Source organism: Leopardus geoffroyi, chromosome A1 (genome assembly GCF_018350155.1).
Source record: "Leopardus geoffroyi isolate Oge1 chromosome A1, O.geoffroyi_Oge1_pat1.0, whole genome shotgun sequence".
Lineage (NCBI taxonomy): Eukaryota > Metazoa > Chordata > Mammalia > Carnivora > Felidae > Leopardus > Leopardus geoffroyi.
Genome location: NC_059326.1, coordinates 81754738 through 81779540, shown reverse-complemented (window position 1 = coordinate 81779540; position 24803 = coordinate 81754738). Strand labels below are relative to the sequence as shown.

Below are 24803 nucleotides of genomic sequence, written 5' to 3'. Positions count from 1 at the left end.
CCCCTGCCCCCCGCCCGCCGCCCCTCTCGGCCCTGCCTCCGGCCGCCCGGCCCCGGCGCGCGCGTCACGAGCGCGAGTGAGCATGCGCCCCGCGGCCCCCGCCCCGCGCCCCCACCCCCGCGCCCGCGCGCGCGCGCGCGGCCGTGGCCCGCCCTCCGCGTGCCCGTGCCCGGCCCGCCCCCAGGGCGCGGGCTTCCCGAGGGCCCCGGGGCGGAGGCCGGAGGCGGGAGGCCGGCGGGCGGGGACGACTCCCTGTTGCTTCCGCCTCCCGGGGCCCGCCCTGCGGCCTGGCCGCGGGGACCGTGCCCCTTGGGGAGCCTCGGACCCGCGGCCCGGCTCCTCACCCCACCCCCCCAACCCCCACCCCCCTCACGCTCCCAAACTTTTGTCTCCCTCCGGAAGGCCCGATGGCGGCGCGGGACCCGCCAGACGGGCCTGCGTCGCGCCCTGGTGCTGGGCCCGTCGCCACGCGTGGCCGCTCCTGGTTTGCAGGTGCCACACGGGGCCGAGTCGTGCCTCAGGTGGCTGCCCAGCTTCGCTCAGCTTTTGTGCGCTGGGGTGAAGGTGAGCATCGGGCCTGCCTCGTGGGATCCCTCCCCTCTGAAACTCCTTCCCTCCCTAGCCCTCGCCTCCTGGCCTTAGGTCTCCAGAGTCGTGACAGTGGAAACCCTGACCGTCCGGCGGGGGCGGGGGCGGGGGCGAGGGGCTGGAATCCTTGAACCTGTTACACCAGCTGCCAGCCCCACGGTGACGCCCTCTCCTCGTTTGGCTGGTCCGGCTCCTGCCCCCCCACCAGTCCCCTCTGGGAGGCAGGACACCAGGAGGCCAAGCCTGACCCCAGGGAGGCAGCCTGACCCCCGGGAAGGCAACCCGGCCTCCAGGTCCCCCTGCAGCGCCCCTGGTGCCTGCTCTCTCTGAACCAGACAGAATTGCCCCCTGGAACCAACACCAGAGAACGTTTGTTTTTCCCTCTCCAGCTCCATAGTCAGCCTGGCTTTAACTGATATCCCTCACTCTGTCTTCTCTTCCTGCTGCCCCTCGGTCACCACTCAGGAAATCTGAGGGGCAGCGGCTGTAGGGACAGCACCCCTGCCCTGGGAGGCGTGCAGGGGTGTGAACGTCCTCCCGGCTGGTGGTGGAAGAGAAGCCTGGTTGTGCACCTGCTGGCCCAGGTGCAGATAGGTAGAAATGAGAACAGCTTCAGGGTGATAGTGACTAAACTACCCAGGATTCTGAACTACTTTCCTGCAGAAAAACACTCCAGGTTTTGGTCAACTAACACGTCGATTCTCCACATTGCAGGCAAATCTACTCTGTCCTTCTGTCCTGCCCTGTGCCCAGGAGGCCAGTGGCTGTCTTCACTGGACCTTCACCAACAGGACAGCCTGCTTCGGGTTGAAGTCGGCTGAGAGCCTGGGTGTGCCCTCCTCCCCTCCTGCCTGGCCTCTACCGGGACCGTGTCTGTGTCCCTCTGTGAGGACAGGGCTTGTAGGCCTTCCTGTTCAGTTGTGACAACTGGTGTCAGGCTCCAAGTACGACTCCCTGCCTCTTTAGGCTGAGGTGCTGTCCCTGGACAGCAGCACCCCTGGCTGGGTAACAGAACCGTGACGGTGCCACGGCAAATGTCTCTCCCTCACACTGTCTCCTAAGTCTCTTAAGCCCCCTGCTTCCTGCCAGGACCTTGATGGCTGAGCCAGATTTTGACTAGCCTTCTGCCTTGCAAACAGTGACATTTGGATGGAGGATGTGCGGGCACAAGCAGACGTCTTGCAGGGCTGCTGGCAAAGGCTGCCCATCTCTCAGGAGGGTCTGTTTTAGTCAACGGTGCAGACACATGCCCTCTGTCCTGGCTGGTGGAAACCCATCCTGCTCCAGGGCCCTGTCCCCGCATGCCGAGGGGCAAACCCCGGGCCCTATCAGCCATTCCTTGCTGTGAGTGCTTTAAAACAAGTCAAAGCCAATGAGTCCTGCTGTGGGGGAAACGGCTGCTCACTCTTAAAAAGGCACATAAAGAGGAAGCCCTCCTCACATCTGGCCAGGTCCCATGTCTGGGACGGGGCCCCCCTCATGTCTGGCCGGGTCCCACGTCCGGGACAGGAGGTCACTTGAGGAACTTCGTCACCGTGGGGATGACAGCACGGGAAGATGGGAGGAAGCATGGGTCCCCGATGACACCATTGGGCCATTAACCAATCCTCCTGCAGCTGTGAGCATCTTAATTTAAAACCTATGGAAACAGATCAGTTAGGACTCTATAAAAGGAACAGAAAATCCAAGTCCCCTGTGAACCAGTTACCTCTGTACGACAAATCTCTACAAACTTGGGGGCTTTGACAGTAAGTGTTTATTTCTCAGGACCCCGTGGTTTGGTGGGATGGCTCCTTGGTGCTGACAGGGACTGTTCGTGCACCTGCATTCTCTGGGGGACTCCGCTGGGCCTGGAAGGTTCTGGAAGGTTCAGGGGCTTCAGTCATGTCCAGTGTCTCAGCCTGGGGGATGAAAAGCTGGGAGCGGGCTTACCTCTGTTGCTCCACACGGTTTCTCATCAGTCTAGCCTCTGCTTCCTTACGCGGCAGCTGGAAACCGAGAGGGCCAAAGTAGACGTTATACAGCCCCTGAAAGCCGGGACACTGCTTCTGCCACATTCTCTCAGGGAAAGTAGGTTCCAAAACTGGCCCAAATCCAAGGAGAGGAGTAGACTAGATTTCACATCTTGGTTGGAGGAGGGCCTGGCAGCATGAGAGGAGAGAACTGTGTGTGGTCATCTTGGAAATCGTCTGCACAGACTGACTTAAAGAGTCGTGGGAAGTATTGCCAGGATCACGGCCAGTCCCTAGTGAAATGGCAGCGGGAATATGTGTCTCTCCGTTCCCACTGGGCAGAGAGAATCTTGGACTCTGACTGGGTCGGCTAAGTGCACATCCCTGGATGGTAGAATGCCGGTAGATGGTCGGCATAGGCCTGGATTTAGTGCAGATCTTTGCTGACTGGCGAGCACCCGAGGAGAATGGAGGGATCTTACTCATCGTCAGGTCATGGGGACCCCCGCTGCCAACCCCCACAGCATGGCTGCCTCACCACGGCAAGTGCTGTCTGGTGAGAGCGGGGACAAAGCAGGAGGCAAACTCCAGAACTGAAGTCAAACTGCGGGTTCGCCTCTGGATGCTCACCCACACCTGTGCACAGACTCGCGAACACCTGCTGTGCGTCCCTCCCCTCCACCTTGGAGATGCTTCCGATGGTAACCAGGGGTCTTGGGTTCATTGACTTCTAAGTGAGAAAAACTTTGGGGAAATAAGAATGGGGGGGGGGCGAAAAAGTGGAACCTTCCAGGAAAGATGGTTCAGAACTGTTACCTTTCTCTCCAACGACAAAGCTGAAGCCCAAACTGACTACTGAAGACATGGGACAGGGAAGTATGAGCTATTGATGTGTTCTGTTTTTGTGTGAGGAAGGACAGGCACCCTGCGTTGGGGGGTTCGGCCTCCTTGGTGAGCAGCCTTGCCCCTCCAAGCTGCTGGAACATTCTGTACCCCTCTCTCAGGCCACTGTCCCTGCAGGACCAGATGGTGTGGGCTCTGTCTTCCCACGGATTGGTCCTGGGATTCCCCGGTGGCAAAAAGCCACAGGCTCCCTCTGGCCTCCCTCATCCCTTTTGTCTGGAATCTTCTGCGGCAACCCCACTTCGTCCCACAAACCTGCTCCTCCTTTGTAGTCACACCCTCATCCCCTATACCTTCCTCAGCTCCCTCTGTTACTAGTTTCTCTACTAGTACTTTATTTTTATTTTTTTTTTAATTTTTTTTTTCCTCGTTTATTTATTTTTGGGACAGAGAGAGACAGAGCATGAACGGGGGAGGGGCAGAGAGAGAGGGAGACACAGAATCGGAAGCAGGCTCCAGGCTCTGAGCCATCAGCCCAGAGCCCGACGCGGGGCTCGAACTCACGGACCGCGAGATCGTGACCTGGCTGAAGTCGGACGCTTAACCGACTGCGCCACCCAGGCGCCCTCTACTAGTACTTTTAAAGGCACCAACTCAGCATAACTTAGTTATTTGTCGAAAAGCCCTGGTTGCCAATTAAAATCACCCAGGGATATATACATATTTTTAACAGAGATTCCTTGGGACCCCTCCCTCCCCCCAGTCCCGGCTCTTTGATTCTATCGGTCTGGAGTGGGGTCCCAGCATCAGTGTTTTTTAAAAGCTCCGAGACCCGGCAAGTTGGAGATCCACTGGTCTGAACGTCTGTCTGCCTGCGATGCCCTCTATCACTGGTCCTGTTGTCCTCCCCAGGGCATAGCACGGTCCCTTGTACATGATAGGTGCTCAGTAAAAGTGAAAAAGTGAATGTCCCTACACTGCTATTTCAGCCACAAGCACTCATGGAGCAGGATAAAGGGAGGGTACGAGGTTCCAGCACAGGTAGAGAAAACACCTGTGCGCTTAGACCAGGCAGTACGCGAGGGGGTGCTGTGGAGAGTGAGGTCCTGGGTTCAACTGTGACTGAGGTCACCTCACTCCGCCAGACTCGCCATCCCCTTCTCCAGGAATGTGGTGATGATACAGGGTCCGGTGTCCCCACACCTGGGAGGAGCCAGTGAGGAAGTGACTCCTGAGAGTCGGTCAGTACACAGGTATCCAAAATGGAATAAGTTACCTTCATTATCATTCTTAATCCAGAATATGTGACTAGTATGAGTGCCAATCGCAAAGAATTATCAAGATTTCATCTTCTGGGCAACGCTGGTGTGAGCTCTGCCGTGAAAACCATCACCGAGTCCTGGGACTCCTGTGCTCACCAGGTCTGGCTGCGGGGTCCCCACGCTCGCCCATCCTCAGACACCACCCGCTCTCTGACTCCTGTCCTTGACAGGTTTGTCTCCACTGTCGCTCTGTGCCTTTTTCTTCTTAGGCTTTCTTCCTTCAGGTGTGCAGACATGGCTGGGGAGTGAGCCCTAGAGGCTTTGCTCAGGGTCTCCAGGCCCTGCCCCTCCGCCGTGCTCAGTGCACCACCACGGAGACCCCACTTCAACGCCTGCTGGGGCTGCCATGCCAGGGAGTCGCCTGTCCCAAAATGAGCCTGATCTCAGTATGTTTGCTTCTTAGTTCCCCATTTCTCCCAGTTATCTTTCAGTGAGAAAGTACATAAAAGGAAAAGATGCTAAGAATTATTTTCTCTTTCCTGATTTCTTTTCCACACTCCCTGCACCCCTGCCCCTTGTTTTTTTTTTTTTTTTCTAAAGAAATCAATTATTTTAATTCCAGTTTCCTTTCAGGAAAAAAAAAAAAGAAGCTAAGTTCTGTGGAGCTTGAAATTACCAAGAAAGTCATGAAAATAATTTGTCGTCCTCATTTATTTGAACAAAAGCTTAAAGATGCTGCTGACGACAGAAATAAAATCCAGGGCTTTGAGATTGGAGCTGGACAATAATTCGGGTGGAGCGTCGCTCAGAGCAGCTGCCCCGTCCAGGTGCTTTGCCGGCACAGGACAGCGTGTCGCCGCGCCTTTATTTGTGGGCGTGTTCCAGAAAACAGGGAAAGTGCTCTTTCTTGTCCCTCTCTCTCTGTAAAGAGAAAGATGAAATGGTTTTCCTTAAGGTATCAATTCCCTATCATAATCTACAAGAATATTTCATCAGTTTTAACTGGAGGTGATCTGATTTTAATCAAAGAGCCAAAAGTGAAAAATGTACATATGCATATATGTAATTTAATAGTTTTGAAGACATTATTCTGAGTAAAATAAGCTAGACACAAGAGAACCCATCGTGTATGACCCCACCTTGAGAAGTCGTACTCAAAGAGGCAGAAAGAGAAAGAGTTATTCCAGGGGTCGAGGGGGTGGGGGGGGGGTCGAGTTTCGGTCAGGAGGTGGGGTGGGGTGGGAAGCACAGAGATGTGGGCAAAGAGCCTTGGGCCTTGGGCTCTGCCTGTAGAGGCTAATTCCCCCCACTCTCCCCCCAGCTCTCCACTTCTCTGGGCTTCCTCACCCCCCTGCCAGCGATGATGGGACAGGGCTGGTGCTTTGGGAAGTCAAAGATACAAAAGGGTGACCCACGGTGGGTCCCCAGCCTGGGGGCACGATCGAATGCTCAGGTCAGCATCAGGGAGCTGAGAGGACGAGGCTAAATGTCATGATTTGTGTAATTTGACCCATACTAGAGGCTTTCAGCAAGTGTCATCCTTCTTTCCTCTCTACTTGGTCCCCTCCAGGGGATGCATGGCCTTATTCCCCAGCTTGCTGCATCCAGGGAGGAGACCCTAAGGAGCCCCAGCACATTCCCTGGTGAGTCCAGGTTGCGGCAACTGGGAGCCCTGCCCTGCCTCACAGCCTGGGCGCCTGCCCCCTTACCACCAGTGTTGCCCCAGGCCCCTCCACTCGTGACCTCTGTACCATCACATGACCTGGCCAACCAGTTGGGGCCTCCTCAGGTCCACCACAGTGGTCCTCGCGTGGGAGAAGGGCAAGCGTGTGCGTGTCTGAGAGGCTGAGCCCCTGGCCAAGAGCCGCTGCCCAGAACAAAGCAGGACACCTCTGGCCAGCACTCCCAACAAGGTCAAGATGTATGTGTGTCCAGGGCTGTCTGCAGAGGGGAGAGTCCTCACACCGGAACAGCGGTCACACCGTCTCTGCCTCAGACCCGAGTGTCCTGTGGGGAAAGTGCTGGGCTGGGTCCAAAACAGCATGCACCTGGAACAGAAGAGGAAAGGCAAAGATCGGTTGGTTTCCTTCCGTGTAACCTGGCGGACGCACATCAGGTTTGTTTTCTGTGTTGCAATAAAACTTTGCTTACGTGAAAAATGCATTTTACTTTTAATCAATGACGTGCATTTGCATGGCTTGAAAATTAAGAGCTACCTGGCCTATGACAATAACCGGACACCTCAGCTTGAAACCCTTTCCTGCAGAGAATCACCTATAACCTTGGCTTTTTCTTCCTTGATTGCTTCCATATTTGTAAAAATGTGCTTATGCTGTATTATTTTTTACCTTGGAAGCTATCGATTGATTTCTTCCTAGAGGAGACCAAGTGTTTACCTCTTTTCTACTGCTGTGAACACCTCCCCCCCCCCCCACTGCCTACCCCCATGGTTTAGGACATCCTCGTTGGGTCAGTATTCTTCATATTAACGCTACGTGCTATTCTGCGTGAGCGGACATGGCCGTGTGCCTCCATGGCACGGACGCCCCACGGCTGTGTTCTCACTACAGGTCTTTTCCTGCACAAACTTTCTTCCTTGACGGTCACCACTCCTTCCTTCCCTTCATTTTCTTGATCTTCTATGTACAGTAAAACCTTGGTTTGTGAGCATAACTCGTTCTGGAAACATGCTTGTAATCCAAAGCACTAGTGGGTCAAAGCGAATTTCAAGAATCGTTGGCTCAGTTGTGATCATGTGATGTCGCTCGTTTATCTAGTTAAAATTTATGAGAAACGTTTGCTCGTCTTGCAGAACCCTCGCAGAACAAGTTACTCGCAATCCAGGGTTTTACTTATTTGCCACTAATCACAGCCAGCTCTGACAATGTTGCAAAACTGTCCGTGTGAGCACACACATCCGGTTCTCACCCGGAGATGCTCTCCTGCAGCCGCCTGGTGCCCTGTGCTGGCCCCACGGTGGCCTCCCTTCACCTGTCCTGGGAATGCCGTCCACCGCTCGTCCGGATCCCGTACCTCCTTTCGTGTTGTGTCTCTTTATTTTGGTGGAATATATTCTCCAGTAGCTTCCTGGGAACGGAGTATGGAAAGTAAATGTCCAAAACAAGTTTTTTGTCTGATGTAATACCTAATGGGTGATTTGGCTGAGTACAGAGTCATAGGTAGGAAATGCTGGTTTAAAACATGTCCAAAGTGATCTTGGAACCACGGCCCACTTTGTCTATAACCTCACCGAGAAGTTTCCTGCACTGGTGAATGCTGCTGTGACTTACCCGAAGCCTCGACTGGCCACGTTTGGGCACTATGCCAAAGTTGGGCTGGTTCCTCCAACCCCTGCTGAGATCCCTACAGCTACTCAGAGCTTGAAAGAAATAGTCAAGAGTCCTCAAACTGGTAGCTTCAAACAGTTCACGTTTAAGGAAACTATGCTGAGTGGTTTGGTGGCTGCCGAGGGGTGGATGTGGTTTTATGTCGGCAAGATCACAGGCAAGTGATTGGCATCATTGGCTATAGTAAAGACGAGTCTTTAACATCTGTTCATCTTTGGTTTATTATTCAAGTGTTCTTGGACCATAGGTGATCAGAGTGGAATTTGAATAAAGTACAATGATGTATCCAAAAAAAGGTTGAAAGTAGAAGACGATGGTGGCAGAGTCTTTAGTCTTTCCAAATCCCAGCCTTAAAACAGAGTGGCCACATAGCCAAACAAAAACCCATGGATTACATTCACAACAGAACTGGGTGCCGAGGTACCCTGTGAGCCCCAAAATATGAGTGGGTGTTCGAGTAGATGCTATGAAGGGAGGGTCTTGCAACTTGGCAGATCAGTTCCTTAAAAAAATCAAGCAAACAGCAAGTGGCAGTTTCTTAGAATGATTTCCTACTTGGGGAACCTTACTTTAACTAAAAGCACTCACTACAAATAATAAGTATAGTTAGTTTTAACCAGCGAGTTTTCATTATAAATTATTTTCTAAAAGTTGTCTCCCATTTTTCAATCTAAGGTATAAGTGGAGACAGGCTACCAATTTGGGACTGAAATGATCAATTTCTGGCCTAACAGAGCAGGAAGCAGACTGTGTGGCTCTGTTGGTGTGACGTCTCTTAGGAAAAGGAAGTCCTTGAAGAATCTGCATCCCGAGAGGCTGTGAGGATGGATGTTTTCTTCCATCTGCTTTGGAAGCCTTCAGAGAATGACCCAGAACTCCAGGATCCTGAGCAAACCCCTCCCAGGTCCTGCTGGCTGGACTAAGAATCAAATTGACATGAGACATTAACAGGAGAAAATCAAATTTAATGGGCATGTGTATGAGGAATGCACACAGACCTGGAAATTCTGAAGACAGTAGGGCAAACTGAGGTGTGTGTGTCATCGGGAACGCGAGGGTCTGGGGCCGCTGGAGAAAGGAACCCACCTCGCAGGGTGGAAAGAGGACAGATGTTCGGCAATTAGACGTCTGTCCTGCCGTACAGATGGCTCACCCGGATAACATTCATCTCTGCTAATAGTTCTTATTCTGGGAAAGGCCCCCCGTTTAGAGTCTCCCGTGGAGTTAAGGGAGGCTCGGAAGTTTCTCCTGAGCCCACAGGGTCTCCGTTGCCCTCAGCTGGGATCTCGGTGCCACAGCGGTCCTGGGGTCAGCCTGTCCTCAGCCCTGCACCCTGAGGCTGTCCGGGAGCCTGAGGTGATGTCAGCCTTTAAGATACCAATAGATTATTTTTGCTCCCTCCCTGGTAAAATTAGAAACTTAATTAAAATGTCATCAAGTGAGGCCGCGAATTCCACATCCCGGATCTGAAATATGCACAATAGAACCTACCGCTTGCATTAGTTTCCGCCCTTTAAAACACTTTTCTCAGCTGCTCCAGGGGGACGTTTGCCGGGTGGGGAAGGCAACGTCGCGGAGAATGTCTTCCATGCTGGTGACAAAGACACTCCTTCACCTGCTAGGTCCCACGTGAGTCTCGGTGGGAACGCCACCCACACCCCATCCTTCACTGTCTCAGCAGATCTGGGACCTGCTGTCGCGTCTGCGGGATTGCCGGACTAGCTTCTGTGTCTCCCGTTTGGGCTCTGATTCTCCGTCGTTCAGAATTCCACCTAAAGTAAAAACAAAACAAACAAACAAAAAAAGAACTTCTTGCTGTGTTTATCTTGAGGATTTGGGAACTGTGTGAGGACAGACCAGGGCCAGATGCAGCTGACCACTGGCCTGTAATGAGGGTAGCTCAGAACCTCCGACGCTTCTCGAACCCCAGCGACCAGAGGTCCCTCATCACACGTGTGTCTTCTGTCTCTGCCCTGCCTCCCCTTCCCTTCCTTCACCCTCTCTTCCCACCCCTCCTCACCCGCCTGCCATGGCTGTGAGCTGGGGATGGCTGTGTGGACCTCAGCTCATGGGGGAGAGAGGAGGGTTCCCTTGGCTCGTCCTGATGGCCACGGCAGGAGGATCAATACCGCCCAGAGTCCCTAATGGCAGAGAAAGGGACTGCTAATAGCTCTGTGGCGTCTTGGTCTAACTGAGTCTCACGTGGCTGCTGAGGGTCTATTTATAAACCTTATTGTTTGTTATATTACAATCATGGAGTCGTTTTACTTTTGTGAATTTTACAATAAAGAATTTGATCCTATCACCCAATTTATGGTTGACATATTCACAATTAAATATTAATTTGATTTCATTGCCTTTTTTTTTTTTTCAACGTTTATTTATTTTTGGGACAGAGAGAGACAGAGCATGAACGGGGGAGGGGCAGAGAGAGAGGGAGACACAGAATCGGAAACAGGCTCCAGGCTCTGAGCCATCAGCCCAGAGCCTGATGCGGTGCTCGAACTCACGGACCGCGAGATCGTGACCTGGCTGAAGTCGGACGTTTAACCGACTGCGCCACCCCGGCGCCCCTTCATTGCCTTTTTTTTAAGTTTATGTATTTTTGAGAGAGAATGCGCACACATGCGCATGAGCAGGGGAGAGGCAGAGAGACGGGGAAAGAGAGGATCCCAAGCAGGCTCCGCCCTGTGCTCACAGAGCCCAACACAGGGCTGAATCGCACAGACTGTGAGATCCTGACCTGAGCTGAAATCAAGAGTCAGAAGCTTAACTGACTGAGGTGTCCAGGCGCCCTGTCTCATTGCTTTTTATTGACTGAAACCCAACTTTTCAATCTCGTTCTCGCTGGCTGTCACACTACCGCTGACCCCACATATGTAGCCCTTTCCTGCTGTTACTGACTCCACCCCCTGGAACCCTCCCCTCCCTCCTGGGCGCTGGGCAACCCCCTCCCCCCTTGCAGAGCACAGATGGAACATTCCCCTCCTCAGGTATTTCTCCTTTCTCCAGGGTCGTGGGAGGCAGAAGCTGCGTGTGCTCTCTGCAGTCCCGCAGGCGCTGGGCTTTCTCTCCAGGGACTATGTCGGTCATATCACAAAGGGATTTTGCGGATGTAATTAGGGTCCCTAATCAGTTGACTGGAAGTTAGTCAAAAGGAGACTTTGCAGGTGGGCCTGGATGAAGGGCAGAAGTCAGACAGATTGGAAGCAGCAGGGACACTCCTGTTGGCCTTGAAGGGGCAGACTGCCGGGTTGCTGCAAGTGCCACATGGCAGGGGACAGCAGGCGCCCCCGCACCTGACAACAGTCCCCAGCCGGCAGGTGCAACAAACAGGGAGCTCGGTCCCTCAACCGCAAGGGACAGAGTCCAGCAGCCAGTGGCGAATGTGGAAGGCAGCTCTGAGCCTCAGCAGGAGCCCTGCCCCCACCACACCTCGGTGTCAAGGTCCCGAGACCCTGAGCAGAGGTTTCTGCTAACTGTCCTCGGACCCCTGGCCCACAGACACCGGGAGGTAAGTGTGTGCTGTTTGGGCGTCTGTGTCTGGGATAACATGTCTCACGGCGGCAGGCACCTGACGCAGGCGCCGTGGCACCCCGTGTCTTCTCCCTGGCGGTGGCTTCACAGGTGCTTGGTCATGCGCCACTCTCTGCATGGCTTCTGTGACATCCTTTAGCAAAGTGCATCCCTCTAGTTCTGGCAGCAGCAGTGCCTGGGCAGTAATGAGCTGGGCACGTGGGAGCCAGGACGAAAGGCCTGCTGGAACAACAGGTCTCCTGGTGTTCTCCAGGCCTCCTCCCCCTGCCCCGCTCTGCCTCCCCCTGTCTGCAGAGGCCCAGCCCACATGCCTCCCTAGAGAGCCCACCGTAGGGCATGCGGCCAGTTTGGGGCTACGCCGCCTGCTTCCCACCAGCCCTGTCCCCGCCTTGGGACATCCCTCCCAGCGAGGTCTTGGACGTGAGACAGTTCCCAGCACTTGTGAGGTGCGACGTCATTCTCTACCGCGTTTCCCCCAGCGCCGGTGTGGGGGGACCACTCAGTGTGCGCTGAGCACAATGGGGTCTCTGACCACAGGAGATCGGGGGGTAGCCTTTCCTCTCTCTGCTCCCCAGTGCAGCCGGGGGTGGTATTCAACCATCTCTGTGACTTTTCTCCTTGAACAAGCAGCCCAAAGGCAGAGGAAGTGTTTGCAGAAGGGGTCGCTGCTACTCCAGGCCTGCCTGTGGTGGGTCACCCAGCTCCCTGCGTCTGGTCTGTGTGGCCACCTTCTGAGCCTGGCCTTGCAGCCGCCCCCGATTCTGTGAGCCCATGGCAGTGGCTTTCCGTCACCCCTTGAGATGGAACGATTCCTGCCGAGAGCCCTGGGGGAGGTCATCACTGGCTGTCTCTCCAGGAAACAGCCATGGCTTTCACAGTGTAAAAATTAAGGCCGGAGCCAGACTGCTGGATTCAAATCCCGGTCTGCCGCTTGCTAACTCAAGACCGTGGAAGGTTGTGTGAGCTCCCTGGGTCTCGCCTGGGAAATGGGGAAATGACGATCCCTGCCTCATGGACTGCTGACAGGTTCCTGTCTTAACACGTGCGAAGCTCTTGTAGCAGTGCCGTTGTGTGTTTGTTGTTATTTCACCGTATTCTGTTTGACCCTGGACAATGTGATTCTATGCATTATCCTTGGTTCCCAAACTAAACTGTAGGTCCCTTGGGTCAGAAGCTAATCTTATTTCCATATTTTCATTTTCCATTACCCCAGAGCACCAAGCATGGAAGGAGTTCATGCTACAGTGTCAGGGGACCCACACCCACGGGTACTTCCCAACCGGAAGATCACTTCTGCCCCTGGATTGCAGGGTCTTATGGGGATGGGGGGGCTGTCTTTAGAAGATGGGGCCACCACAATAGACGCTGCGTGCAGACCTATTGTGTGTGCACACCTATCATGTGTGCACACTTATCAATCATGTGTGTGTGCACCTATCATGTGTGCACACCTATCATGTGTGTGCACCTACCATGTGTGTACATGCCTGTCACGTGTGTGTACCTATAGAGTGTGCATCTATCATGTGTGCACGCTTATCAATCATGTGTGTGCACCTATCAGTTGTGTGTGCACACCTATCATGTGCACACGCCTATCATGTGTGCACATCTATCAGTCGTGTGTGTGCACCTATCATGTGTGCACACCTATTAATCGTGTGCACACACCTATCATGTGTGCGCACCTATCAGTCGTGTGTGCACACCTACCAAGCATGCGCACCACACTTCATCCCAGAGAGAGGCTCTGGATTCTGACGACTCCAACCTGCATGTTTGCTCATTCCAGCAGGGAGTGACGGGAAAGAGTTCTCTGCCTCACTTCCTGCCACCAGGCCTCGGGGAAATAAAGTTTCCGCTCCTCCCCACAGCACAGGGACCCTTTAGGGGCAACATTTACCAAGTCATATAGCTGGAGAGAAATTCAAAATGTTTAGCACCCAGCTATTGACACGGACAGCAGCTATAATGTCAGCATCAGATGGGTCAGAGTGTACTCACACTATCTACTCTGAATACAGGGCTTGTGGCCAGGACAGAACAAGGAAATTAAAGGATTCTAAGGTAATAAATGAATAACATGGTGAAATAAGTACATTGGAAAACAGTATTGGCCGACATGGCCCAAGAGTGATTTGGGACGGGACAGAGATGGACTGGGACAGAGATGGGATGGGATCAGGTGGGTTGGGTTGGCTTGGGTTGGCTTGGGAGGGGGTGGGAGAGGGTGGGAGAGAAGAAGAGGGGAGGGGAGGTTTATCCACACCTGACATGAAATTCAGATTTCATGAAGTGGGTTAAAATTTTGGTGTCTTAAAAAAACTTGGTGTCTTTTCCTGTCACGCAACTTATTTGGGATAGAAACAAATAGTAATGCATTATTAACAAACCGGCAGACCACATAAAGCACAGATGGCTAGAATGTTAAGAGCTACATGCATTAATCATGAAGCATTTTTACTCTTTTGGTACTCACTTACATAATGACAGGACAACTTCTTACTTTTTCTGGTAAATTTACCCTTATGCTATAGATGAGGTGAAACTTGAGGTTTTCTGAGACAGGACTCTTAAATTCAAATCAATTTAATAAAATAAATACAACAAATGAAAATGTTTTTCTTTTAAGGTTCAGTCAAATGTCCCAATAAGCTTCTTTTTGTAAGGAACCAATTCAATAGATAAATAAATACACAAATTATACAATGATATAAAACAGGAACAGATGATAGTTTTGGTTGAATGCAATTCTACTCTGATAAAGATCGGTAAGATAAAGCCTATGGCATATTCTGAATAAGGACGACAAACAGATGGGTGTTAAAAGCAAAGCAGTATGTTTAAATGTCTGAATCTGATGTTCTTGCTAAAGATACTGAAAAGCTATTACAAAAAGGTGAAATTCCAAGTTTTTATAGTATAAAATCTAAAATAATGACCAGGCATTGGAAACTAACAGCATCATTTCGTTTATCCATATGTTCGTCTGTCCTCACATTTATTCATTCGACAACCACGTATGCAGAACCCCTGTGTGCCAGACGTTGCACCAGGGCCTGGGGCTGACATCAGGTAAGGACACACACAGCCCCTGGGCTCATCAAGTGGCCCAGTGGGGAGATGACAGCAGCCACCTAATCTTCAAAACAAAGATGCGGTGAAAACCTGTGTTAAAGTTTCCAAAGGAGAGTGCAGTGTCCCGTGTGTCACCCTGGCCTGGAAGGACCCAGGAAGCTGCCCTGAGGACGGTGAGCCAAGTTCTAAAAAGTCAATTCTGTTAATTGCAGGTTAGTTAGATAAGAAGTAGAGGGAAGAATCTGTCTCCTGAGAGACAGCGACTTGGGAAAACGTGGAAGTAACACTGATCTTTACAAACGTGTTTGCTGTGTGAACTACTGAGCTTTCTCTTAATAAAACAAAAGCAATAAATGTGTCCACAAGATTCCTTGTGGCAGATTCGGAGTAAATGAGAAGTCTTGGATTCTGACTCATGTAGTTATTCAGTAGCCTCAGACCCTAATGATGGAACTGTCACCTGGGACTAGCTCAGGAAGAATGGAAAAGTGTCCTTTTCAAATATCCTCCCCCGCCTCTGATTTATAAACACCTGAACTTCCTAGGAATATTCATCATTGCTTAAAATATCTTTCAATGGTAATGACGGTTATGATTTTTTTTAAGTTTATTGATTTATTTTGAGAGAGACAGAGTCAGTGTGATCAGGGAAGGGGCAGAGAAAGAGGAAGAAAGAGAGAATCCGCCGTGTCCGTGCAGAGCCCGACGCGGGGCTCGAACCCATGAAACCGTGAGATCATGGCCTGAGCCAAAACCAAGAGTCAGATGCTTAACTGACTGAGCCACCCAGGCGCCCTGACAGTTGAGATTAAAAAAAAAAAATCTTTATTATATAAAATTTTAAACGTATGTAAAATTAGAGAAAAAGATAGCCATCAGCTGCCTTCAATAATGATCAATCCTGCATGGTGATCCACCTGTCTCCATGTGGGTCGTTCCTCAGAAACTTCAGAGAGAGTTAATTTTACTTCTTCTTTTCCTATATGGATACCTCTTGTGTGTGTGTGTGTGTGTGTGTGTGTGTGTGTGTGTGTGTGCGCGCGCGCACACGCACACACGCTCGCCAGCTACTGTGCTAGAAGCTATGCTACGAGGTTGAACACAAGTGGCAAGAGTGTCCTTGCCTGTTCTGCTCTCAGGGGACAGAGGACAGACTTTCACCAGCAGGGGTGATGTCAGCTGCAGGTTTTCACAGGGAACTTTGTCAAGTAGAGGCAGTTGCCTTCTATTCCTGGTTTCTCTTTTCTTTTCTTGCCTTGTCTTGCCTTGTCTTGTCTCGTCTCGTCTTTCCCTTCTCCCCCTCCCCCTTCCTTCCTTCCTTCCTTCCTTCCTTCCTTCCTTCCTTCCAGCATGAAAGGATATTGGATTTGGTCAAATGCCTTTTCTGTGTCAATTAAGACGGCCGTGTGGTTTTTGTCTTTTACCATATTACGGTGCCGTATGACAATGCCCGGGGGGCTCAGTCTGTTGAGGGTCCAACTCTTGACTTCAGGTCATGATCTCACAGTTGGTGAATTTAAGCCCTGCATCAGGCTCTGCACTGACAGTGCGGAACCTGCTTAGAATTCTCTTTCTCTGCTCCTTCTCCACTCTTTAAATAAATGAATAAACTTAAAAAAAAAGTCTTAAAAAATAAAGTGCTGTATTACATTGATTTTTGTACATTGAATCACTCTACATTCTTGGCATATGCCCCACTCGTCATGGTACATGATCCTTCCTGTACGTTGCTGGGTTTGGTTGGCTGGTCTTTAGTTGAGGATTCTTGCATAAGGATCGATACGCCTCTGGTTTGTAGTTTTCGTGTGATCACAGCCTTAGCTGGCTTTGGTGTCAGAGTCATATTGGCTTCATGGAAGGAGTTAGGAAGTGTCTCTCTCTGTTTTTTTAGGAAGAGTTTGTGAAGGTCTGGTATTGATTCGTCTTTAGACGTTTGGTTGAACTCACCAGCGAAGCCATTTGAGCCTGAGCCTTTCTTTGCAGAAAAGGTTTTAATGACTAATTAAATCTCTTTAACTGTCCTAAGTATATTCAGATTTTCTGTCCCTTCTTGAGTCATTTTCAGTAGTTTGTTTTTCTAGGGCTGAGCTCATCTAGGTTATCTGATTTGTCGGCAGGAAGGTCTGTCTGCTACTGATTGTCTCGTGCTCGTGAAGCGAACCCCTGACCGCTGTGTGTGGCCTCTTGGCCTTCTCTCCTTTCTCCCACTGGACGTCCTTTCCTTTGCCCTGTGTCCCTGTCCTTTGAATCCTCTCCTGCCTCAGCGCAGAGCTTGGCTCGGGGAGGGCACTGCTTGGTGGCTCAGACCTGGCGTCCAGATTCAGCGACATCACCTCTCAGGGGCCCCAGAACTAGAATGCGCAGGTCCCATGCCACTCTGGACTTCTGCCCTCTGCCTCGCTGGGCCTCTAGGTCAGGACCACGGCCACTTTGGGCCTGTGTTCAAGGCCATCAGTGTCCCACTTCCTTCCCTCATTGTTTGAAATGCAGAGAGTGATACCTTGTGAGTTTTCTAGTTGTTGGGGATTTATTTTCACGTCCTCACATTTTGCAGGTTGGCGAAAGACCTTGTCACTTGGTTTGTTGTAGATGTTGTCTGTGGGTCGGGGGGCGAGTTACTTTACTTCCTTGAGCCACAGCTTCCTTCCTGTAAAGTGGGGAAATACGTAAAGATAAGGTGGCTGTGAGAAATGCCTATGCATGTGAGAAATGTCTATGCAATGTCCCTGTGGAAGGGACTTCATAAATAACCCTTCACCAGCCTCTCCTTTAATGCAGCTTGAACTTCGCATAATTAAATTCCTACTTAATTTACAAACTGAGTTAGTGTAAGGTATTTTTGAATAAACTAGAAGGATGCATAGATACGAATTAAGTTTAAAATTCCAAAGCAGTGGGGTGGGTGCCTGGGTGACTTGGTTCAGCGTCCGACTTCAGTTCAGGTCATGATCTCACAGTCTGTGAGTTCGAGCCCCGCGTCAGGCTCTGTGCTGACAGCTCAGGGCCTGGAGCCTGCTTCGGATTCTGTCTCCCTCTCTCTCTGCCCCTCCCCAACTCACGCTCTGTCTTTTTCTGTCTCTCAAAAATAAATAAACATTAAAAAGAAAAGAAAAGAAAAATGCAAGCCTAGAAACGTATTTTACCAGCTGATATGTGGTGTCATTCTGGTATAATCTGAGACAGCATTAAGTACATCCACTGGCTTAGTTTTAGGGTACAAAAAGTAGAGATCAAATTTTTAAATTGGAGCTATAAATATTTAACTCTGACAAATTATCCATTAGTTTTTTAATAATAGAAGTAAATCAATTAAATTTGTATTACATAAGCTAGTGATTATTTTTCTTCAGTGAGTTTTGTTTATATTGACTACCTGACCAGCTATGATAAATTGTTGTAATAGTTTCTTAAGGAACCAAAAATCACACTTCAATCTTCATTATGATGGTATTGATCAAACCTGATTTTGAGCGTCCTCCAAGCTTCAAAAAGGCATACGTATGGTGTGATTACTTTTCAAAGGTGCTCCTGGGTTGGGGGAAGAAAAAACCATACAGAATAGCTAATAGGTAAAGTAATATTGGCTAAACTCATACACAAAACAATGACCGAGCTTAACTGGAATAAAGGAAGAAACGTAAGCGGTTTTCCTGGGTCAGATTTCTTGAAAACTTTCACGTTCTCACTAGGACAATATCAGGCTCTGTTCTCTGCGGGAAGTCAGGCTCCTGCTGGCATATCCTGTTTTAGAAAATCACTAAATGCATTAAGCAGAGACCTCGAGAGGACAGTATGTAGCTCAAGTCAGTGGTTGTCACCTGGGGCCCTGTCTCTCTGCCAGGGGACATCTGACAATACCTGGAGACATTTCCAATCCTCGTGACTGGGGAGAGGGTGCTCCTGGCTTGGGGTGTGCCCCCAAATGCCCTAAGATGCACAGTGCAGCCCCCACAGCAAAACATTACCCGGTCCGAAATGCCAGTAGTGTTGAGGATGAGAAACCCTGGCTCACGGTGATCTCCGAGGTAGGAGGGCACTCAGGGACCTAAGTGGCATGTGGGCTGCTTCCCTTCCCTGCAGCACGCCCACGTCAGAGGCCCAGCAGAAGCCTCCAGCAAAATTATGGTCAAGGCGGCACATGTAACATCGCCAAGAATTATGGACACTGGTGACCATTATCACTGCAGTTTGTCATTTCCCCTGAGCTGTATGATGTCGCTTCTGAACTTACTTTTAAAAAGCAAGACCAATATAGCAAAGTCTGAGCATCTGACTGGTTTATTGTGTTTCCTACTGTAATCATGTCTGAGAATTTACATATTTAAATGTGTATTCTTTTATTTAAAAATTTTTTTTGTTTTATTTTTGAGAGACAGAGAGTGTGAGTGGGAGGGGTAGAGAGAGGGGGACACAGAGGATCCGAAGCAGGCTCTGTGCTGACTCGGGGCTCGAACTCACAAACCGTGAGATCAGGACCTGAGCGAAGTCAGACACTCAACCGACTGAGCTGCCCAGGCAGGCTTGTATTCTTTTATTTTCAATGACTCTTGTTTTCTCTTGTATATTTCTTTGAGTAGCAATTTGGGGACCACGTAGATTTCTAAAAAGTCGTGTGTACAGGTGGCTCACATCACGTGTGAGTCTCATTTCAGGACAGTGGCAATGGCATTGGACACAGGTGCTGCTCCGAAATATGGAGACACCACTCCAGCACAGAGCCTTCTCCGGAGTGTCCTGTGCTGCTCCCGGGGCTGGGCAGGGGTGGGGGCAGTGGGAGGAGATGGCAGGGGTGGGGGCAGGGGGCTGTGCAGATGTGGGTAGGGGACAGCGGGGAGAGCAGGGGGGCTGGGACATGGGGGGGTGGGTGTGGGGCAGCTGGATTGGGAACAGGGGTGGGAGCAGGGGGTTGTCCAGAAAGTGGGGGGGGGGGAATGGCAGGGGTGGGGGCAGGTGGCTGTCTGGGATGTGGAGGGGACAGCAGGGGTGGGGGAAGGGGTGGGGGGGCCAGGACACGGGGTGGGTGTATGTGGGATGCCCGGGATGGGAGCAGAGGTGGGGGGCAGGGGTGGGGGCAAGGGGCTATCCGAGACGTGGGGGGAGACAGCAGGGGTGGGGGCAGGCGCAGGGTGGGGTCCAGGATGTAGGCGGTGGGGGGCAGGGATAAAAGAGAGGACAGATTATAAGCACTCCTCAATGTTGCCTCTTTTTCCTCTGTCACACATGTGGTCACTTTCAGACAAAATGTCAGTTAAATACAAGTCACGTCATGTTTTCACTTGTTTCCAAGTGTGACATACATTGTCTCGGCTAGTGAATTGGTCCTACCCAGGGCCCCAATAACTCCATATTTCTGTCCTGTTCTGGGGGGCAATTCCGTGTGCAGATAATATATAACACAAAGCTCTGTGCCTGTGTTTTCTTCCCTCCCCCCGCTTCTCTCTCCCTTCCTCTCTTTCTCTTTCTTTCCAATATGGCAACATGTATCAAATTTCAACTTTATATCCACTAACTCCGAGCCATTTCCATCATGCCACCTGAAGGAAACCCATTAATGGAAGGGAGAAGACAGCCTGAAAGCTTATCCCTTTTAACTTTATTCTTTCAAACCAAAGTTTCAGAGAAAAAAAACTCAAAAACTCAGCACCGCGACGTTGGCAAATGTAACGTCTGAAGTTGCTTGCCAGAGTCCTAAATTATTCAACATGGAGATCAGACTTCCACACACAAGCCTGGGAACTCCGATCACGCTGGCTCCGATAGGTCAATAGTGAGGTTTGGTGGGTGTTGGAGCCCCACTAATGCACATTCCAAGAAGCGCTTACTGATGTCACTACTTGAACAGCAGCAGGGTCTGGGGCTGACCCCAGCGGGGCAGCACTGGCAATCTCAGCCCACAGGTGGGGACTGGAAGTCACTGCTCCGCCATTGGAGGGATGGCACAGTAGGATGCAGGGAGGAGGGACTGTGGTTGACCACAGGTTCTTGCGGGTGCAGTGAGTCCAGAGCCCTGGGGCTGTGACTCCAGGACTGAGGGTCACGGGGGTTGGAACCCTGGGGGGCCAGTTGGCCTGGCTTCCTGGGACTTTCCTGGTGCGGCATAGCGTCCGTCCCCTGGGAGTGCCCTCAGTGTGAGGCAAGCGGGCACATGGGTTGAGCCATCTTATCTGTCTAGGTTACTGGCAGACAGATTCCCCTCCAAACCTAAGGCCTGTCCCCTGTCCTTCCCCTGCTCCTGCTGTGTCTCCTGGTCAGAGTCATGTCTTTGGCCTTTGTCACTCACTACCTGGGCAGAAGCCCTGTTTTTTCCTAACAGCACAGGGCCTGCTTGTCCCAGTGCTAAAAGGCCTCCCGTCTGATGCAGGGCGGGAGGTGGGGTGGGGGAAGCGCCCCCTCAGGGAAGGCTTTCCCTTTGTGGGAACCCCACAGTCTCAGGGAGAAGCCAGGGGAGATCTGTCTCCGGTCCCCAGCCTGCTGTGGGGCCCAGGGCCACAGCAGACCCTCTGACATACAGCAGGTGTTGGTAGAAGCAGAAAATGCGTAATTTGGGCCCCAACAAAGAAAAGCGTAATGCTGTTCTCTTATCGAATCAACAAATACATTGATTCACACAGTGTGGCCCCAAACATGGCACTTGTACCGAAACAAAGAAGCTATTTCCCCAGCCATTGATTCTTGGGTCTTCTGAGAATAATTTACTAGAACAAGTGTGGAATACCTCTTTGATTTCAGGAACATGTTTAAAATAAATCTATTAACTTTCCTCTGGGAGTTGGTACAGTACAGGGATGCTCCCCTATGCACTCAAGTTCAGACCTTGAGAGCCACAAGCATGCCTCACTCGAGTTTACACGGGGCTTATTAAGTGCTGTCACAGGAACAATCTCGCGGCGCCTGAGAGACAAGCCTGGGGAGGCCCACAAGGGGAGACGCGGGGCTCGGGCCGCTGGGTGCACACAGCTGGGGCCGGGGCCTGGCACAGGCTGGCTTCCTCTGCTCCTCTGGTGTGTTCATGCACGAGGAGTGTGCAGGGATCTGCCTGCTCGGAGCCGCGGAGAGGCCGGTCAGATGGCGGCTGTTTTTGTTTTGTTTTGTTTTAACGTTTATTTATTATTGAGAGACAGAGAGACAAAAAGCGTGAGCTGGGGAGGGGCAGAGAGAGAGGGAGACACAGAATCTGAAGCAGGCTCCGGGCTCTGAGCTGTTAGCACAGAGCCCGACGTGGGGCTCGAACTCACAAACCGCGAGATGGTGACCTGAGCTGCAGTCGGTCGCTCAACCCACTGAGCCCCCCAGGCGCCCCTAGTTGGCGGCTGTTTAAGGGGGTCTGACAGTTTTGTATCCTCTCCAGGTTGCTAAGTTGACTTTGATAAAACCCACCCGCAACCTTGAGTTTTCCCATGTTGACGTGAGAATACGTACATCTTTCACGGGGTTCTCGTGAGGAAGGTCTGAGGAAGTAGATTAGAAAGTACTTATCTGGTGCGTATGAAGGGCGTAGCAATGGCATCTGGGAAAAGAATAGTGTTTTGCACACACAGAACGGCAGTAAATATCTGTAAATGATTCTAGCCCATGACACATTGAGATCACACCATGTCTAAGGTCCTGGTGATCACAGGGCGGCTTTGCAAAGGAAAAGGTGGCAAATACAGAATCAGACGTTTCCCACTCTGCTGCCAGAACCTCCTGTTTTCACAGACTGACATCCGGCTTTTTGGTTTTCTCACAGGAGCACGATATGGGAAACTATTTGGCTGTGTTTGGTCACTACTCACAAGACGCCCAACTTTGTTAGGCTGTTTTCTTTATATTAACAAAAAGATCCTTTTTTCCTGGAACACTGAAAGTAAGAGTCTTGTATGGCGCACATTTGTCAGCTGGCTTCTTGGACACGTGACCCCGGCCACGTTTGTAAAAATGGAGTTGAGTATGGTTAAACATAAACAATTTGAACTGGTTCCACGTAAGACAATTGCAATGAATTTAAACACTTCCGTTTGAAACTTTCCTTCCCTCCCTCCTTCCGTTGTTCCTTGTGGTTTTCTCTTTTTCTCTCTTCCCCTCCAGCCACGGGGGCGCATCCTGGGCCCCAGCTCTCTGTGTCCTCCGTGGAAGGACCCAGCGTTTGTGATTCAGATGGCTCTCCTCTCTGCTGGCAGGGAGGGCAGGTGGCTCCCAATGGGCACATGCTGGTGCTGCCTGGCATCTCCTTCCTCTTTGTTCTTCACCCCTGTCCCCATCTTCTGATGCTGGTCCACATCCCCTCCTTCCCGAGTGACTAGGGACTGAGGTTCTCGTGACAGCGGCGGCTGGACCTGCCAGTGGCCTCGCCCTGTGCCGTCTCCTGGCAGACAGGCGGAGCTGGGCTCTCGTGTTTCCCATGTAAGGTCTGGGTCTTTGCAGATCTTTAATGTCTAAAGCAGCCCTGCCAGACTCTTCAAAGCCCCCTGCTGTCTCTTACAGAATTCTACCAGACGGCTCAAGAGAGCGTAGGGGGCCTGAGAGCACCTGGGGTCGGCCAGGACCGAGGATAAGGGGACATTTCATACACAGCAAACCAATGTCACTGGGTGCAGTTCTATATAAATGGTGGCATGTCCTTCTACGTGTACTAGGTGACCGGGAGAGGACTTTTTCTTGGTCAGTTATTTTTTTTAAGTGCTTGCCATATTTTGCTGTTATTGGAGATCTTGAATACTGGACTGATTTAGAGTTTTTCCTTTCCTTTCATTTGACTAAATTTACTCTCTCATTTTCCAAGTCAGACTTGATAAGCATCGGTAAGTGATGCATTATTCATAAAGAGCTGGTTGAAGTAAGAAAATGTAAGTTAGACTCTTTTAGAAATTCCACTTATAGTACAAAATTTGTGGTCTAAGTGCTGATGAGGTACGTTTATGAGTAAGGCATGACTACCAAGGAGGGTGTTTGCGACAGTTTTTGTGTCCATTTCTACTCTTCTGATTCTCCTTTTGCGATAGCCGTGCCTCCTTAAGTACCTGAAAAGGTCTGACGTTTCAGCAAGAAGCAGGGTTTTACGGGGGAAGAGGCTGCTGACAGCGAACTCCAAGGGCTGGTGTTGTGACGCTGGGGGTCGTTTAAGGTTCTGACGGCAAGATGCCAATAGCTGCTGCCAGACCCCGTCCGCCTGACCAGCGCTCAGAGATGGGTTGGCAAGAGTGCCGTGTGGCAGGTTGAGTCCTGGGGAGTCACATCTCGTGACACCGACGTCCCGGGGCCTCTGTGGACAGGGCTCGGGGAGCTTGAGATTGAATCCTGACTCCAGCCTGGGACCCATAGGGTCCCCCACACGTTTCACCCCGCCTTGCTGGCTTTCCACTTCTCTTGCACCAAGTGGGAAAACTAACACCCCACTCCCCTCTGAGGGCCACTCACTCCTTCCTCATAAGACCAGAGTGGCCACTCTGAAGTGCTCGGCATGTTGACCAAAGGTAATTCGAGGAGTTACTGCTTTTTCTCTGAGTTTTATCTTGAATTGTCCTTCAAATTTCAAAGCTTTTAGAGAAACACCTTCTGATTTATTTGCCAGGCATGGGGCTCTGACGTTGCCGAGAGCAGGTCTGTTCCCCACTGCGAAGCTCTAAACCAGCCATTTCTCCCAAATTTCAGCCCCAGACAAACAAGAAAACGACAACAAAATGCAAGGAGTTCTGCTGTCCAGCATGTGACTTAGGTAGAAGGAAAAGGGGGAAACGCGTTCACTCTGAGTAGAGACCATGAACCCTCAGAGGCTCACCCGTGCTGAGCAAAGAGTTAAATGCTTAGTCGAAAATCAAGGCTCTGCACTCCACTGAATGGGGCAGCCCCCCGCCACCCTCTTGGGACCTGGCACATCTTTCCAGGTGACTGAGCATAGGTTATTCTAACATGAATCCTCAGGTGGCCCCACGGTGCAGTTTGGGAAGCCGTGGCCTCTGCGTGTCTCTCCGTGTAAGTGGTGTTTCTCCCATGTGGGACCCTGGCTGTTCCGGATCCAGATAGAACCAGAGGTTATCAGCCCCACTCTTCTTCTTTTAAATGGGGAGACTGAGGCAAGACTGTGGGAAGAGCCTCAGCAGTCTAGAGAGTGTGACCTGATGACATTATGGAGAAACTCTTTCCTTAGCAGTAAGTACTCTACCTTGGACGTTTTTGCTTTCTTGCTTGCTTTCGCTACTTGACATATTCCCCATAAT

General features: G+C 51.1%; 1 protein-coding gene across 17 annotated transcripts; it reads left to right on the top strand.

Annotated features, from left to right (window-relative positions):
* The first annotated feature begins 187 nt into the window (after positions 1-187).
* Positions 188-10302, top strand: LOC123600030. 17 transcript variants are annotated; one of them, XR_006713449.1, is made up of 7 exons: positions 189-564; positions 1303-3416; positions 4683-4875; positions 5279-5600; positions 6216-6288; positions 6581-6761; positions 7458-8203. XR_006713449.1 is itself a non-coding variant. In XM_045482422.1 (6 exons), the coding sequence occupies exons 2-6, from the start codon at positions 2947-2949 to the stop codon at positions 7525-7527; spliced, it is 651 nt and encodes a 216-aa protein (XP_045338378.1). In that variant the 5' UTR covers positions 189-564; positions 1303-2946; the 3' UTR covers positions 7528-8203. The 17 variants fall into 17 exon arrangements, 1 of the variants encoding a protein (XP_045338378.1); XR_006713459.1 differs by having other exon boundaries at positions 6435-6761; XR_006713451.1 differs by having other exon boundaries at positions 6372-6761.
* The last annotated feature ends 14501 nt before the right edge of the window (positions 10303-24803 follow it).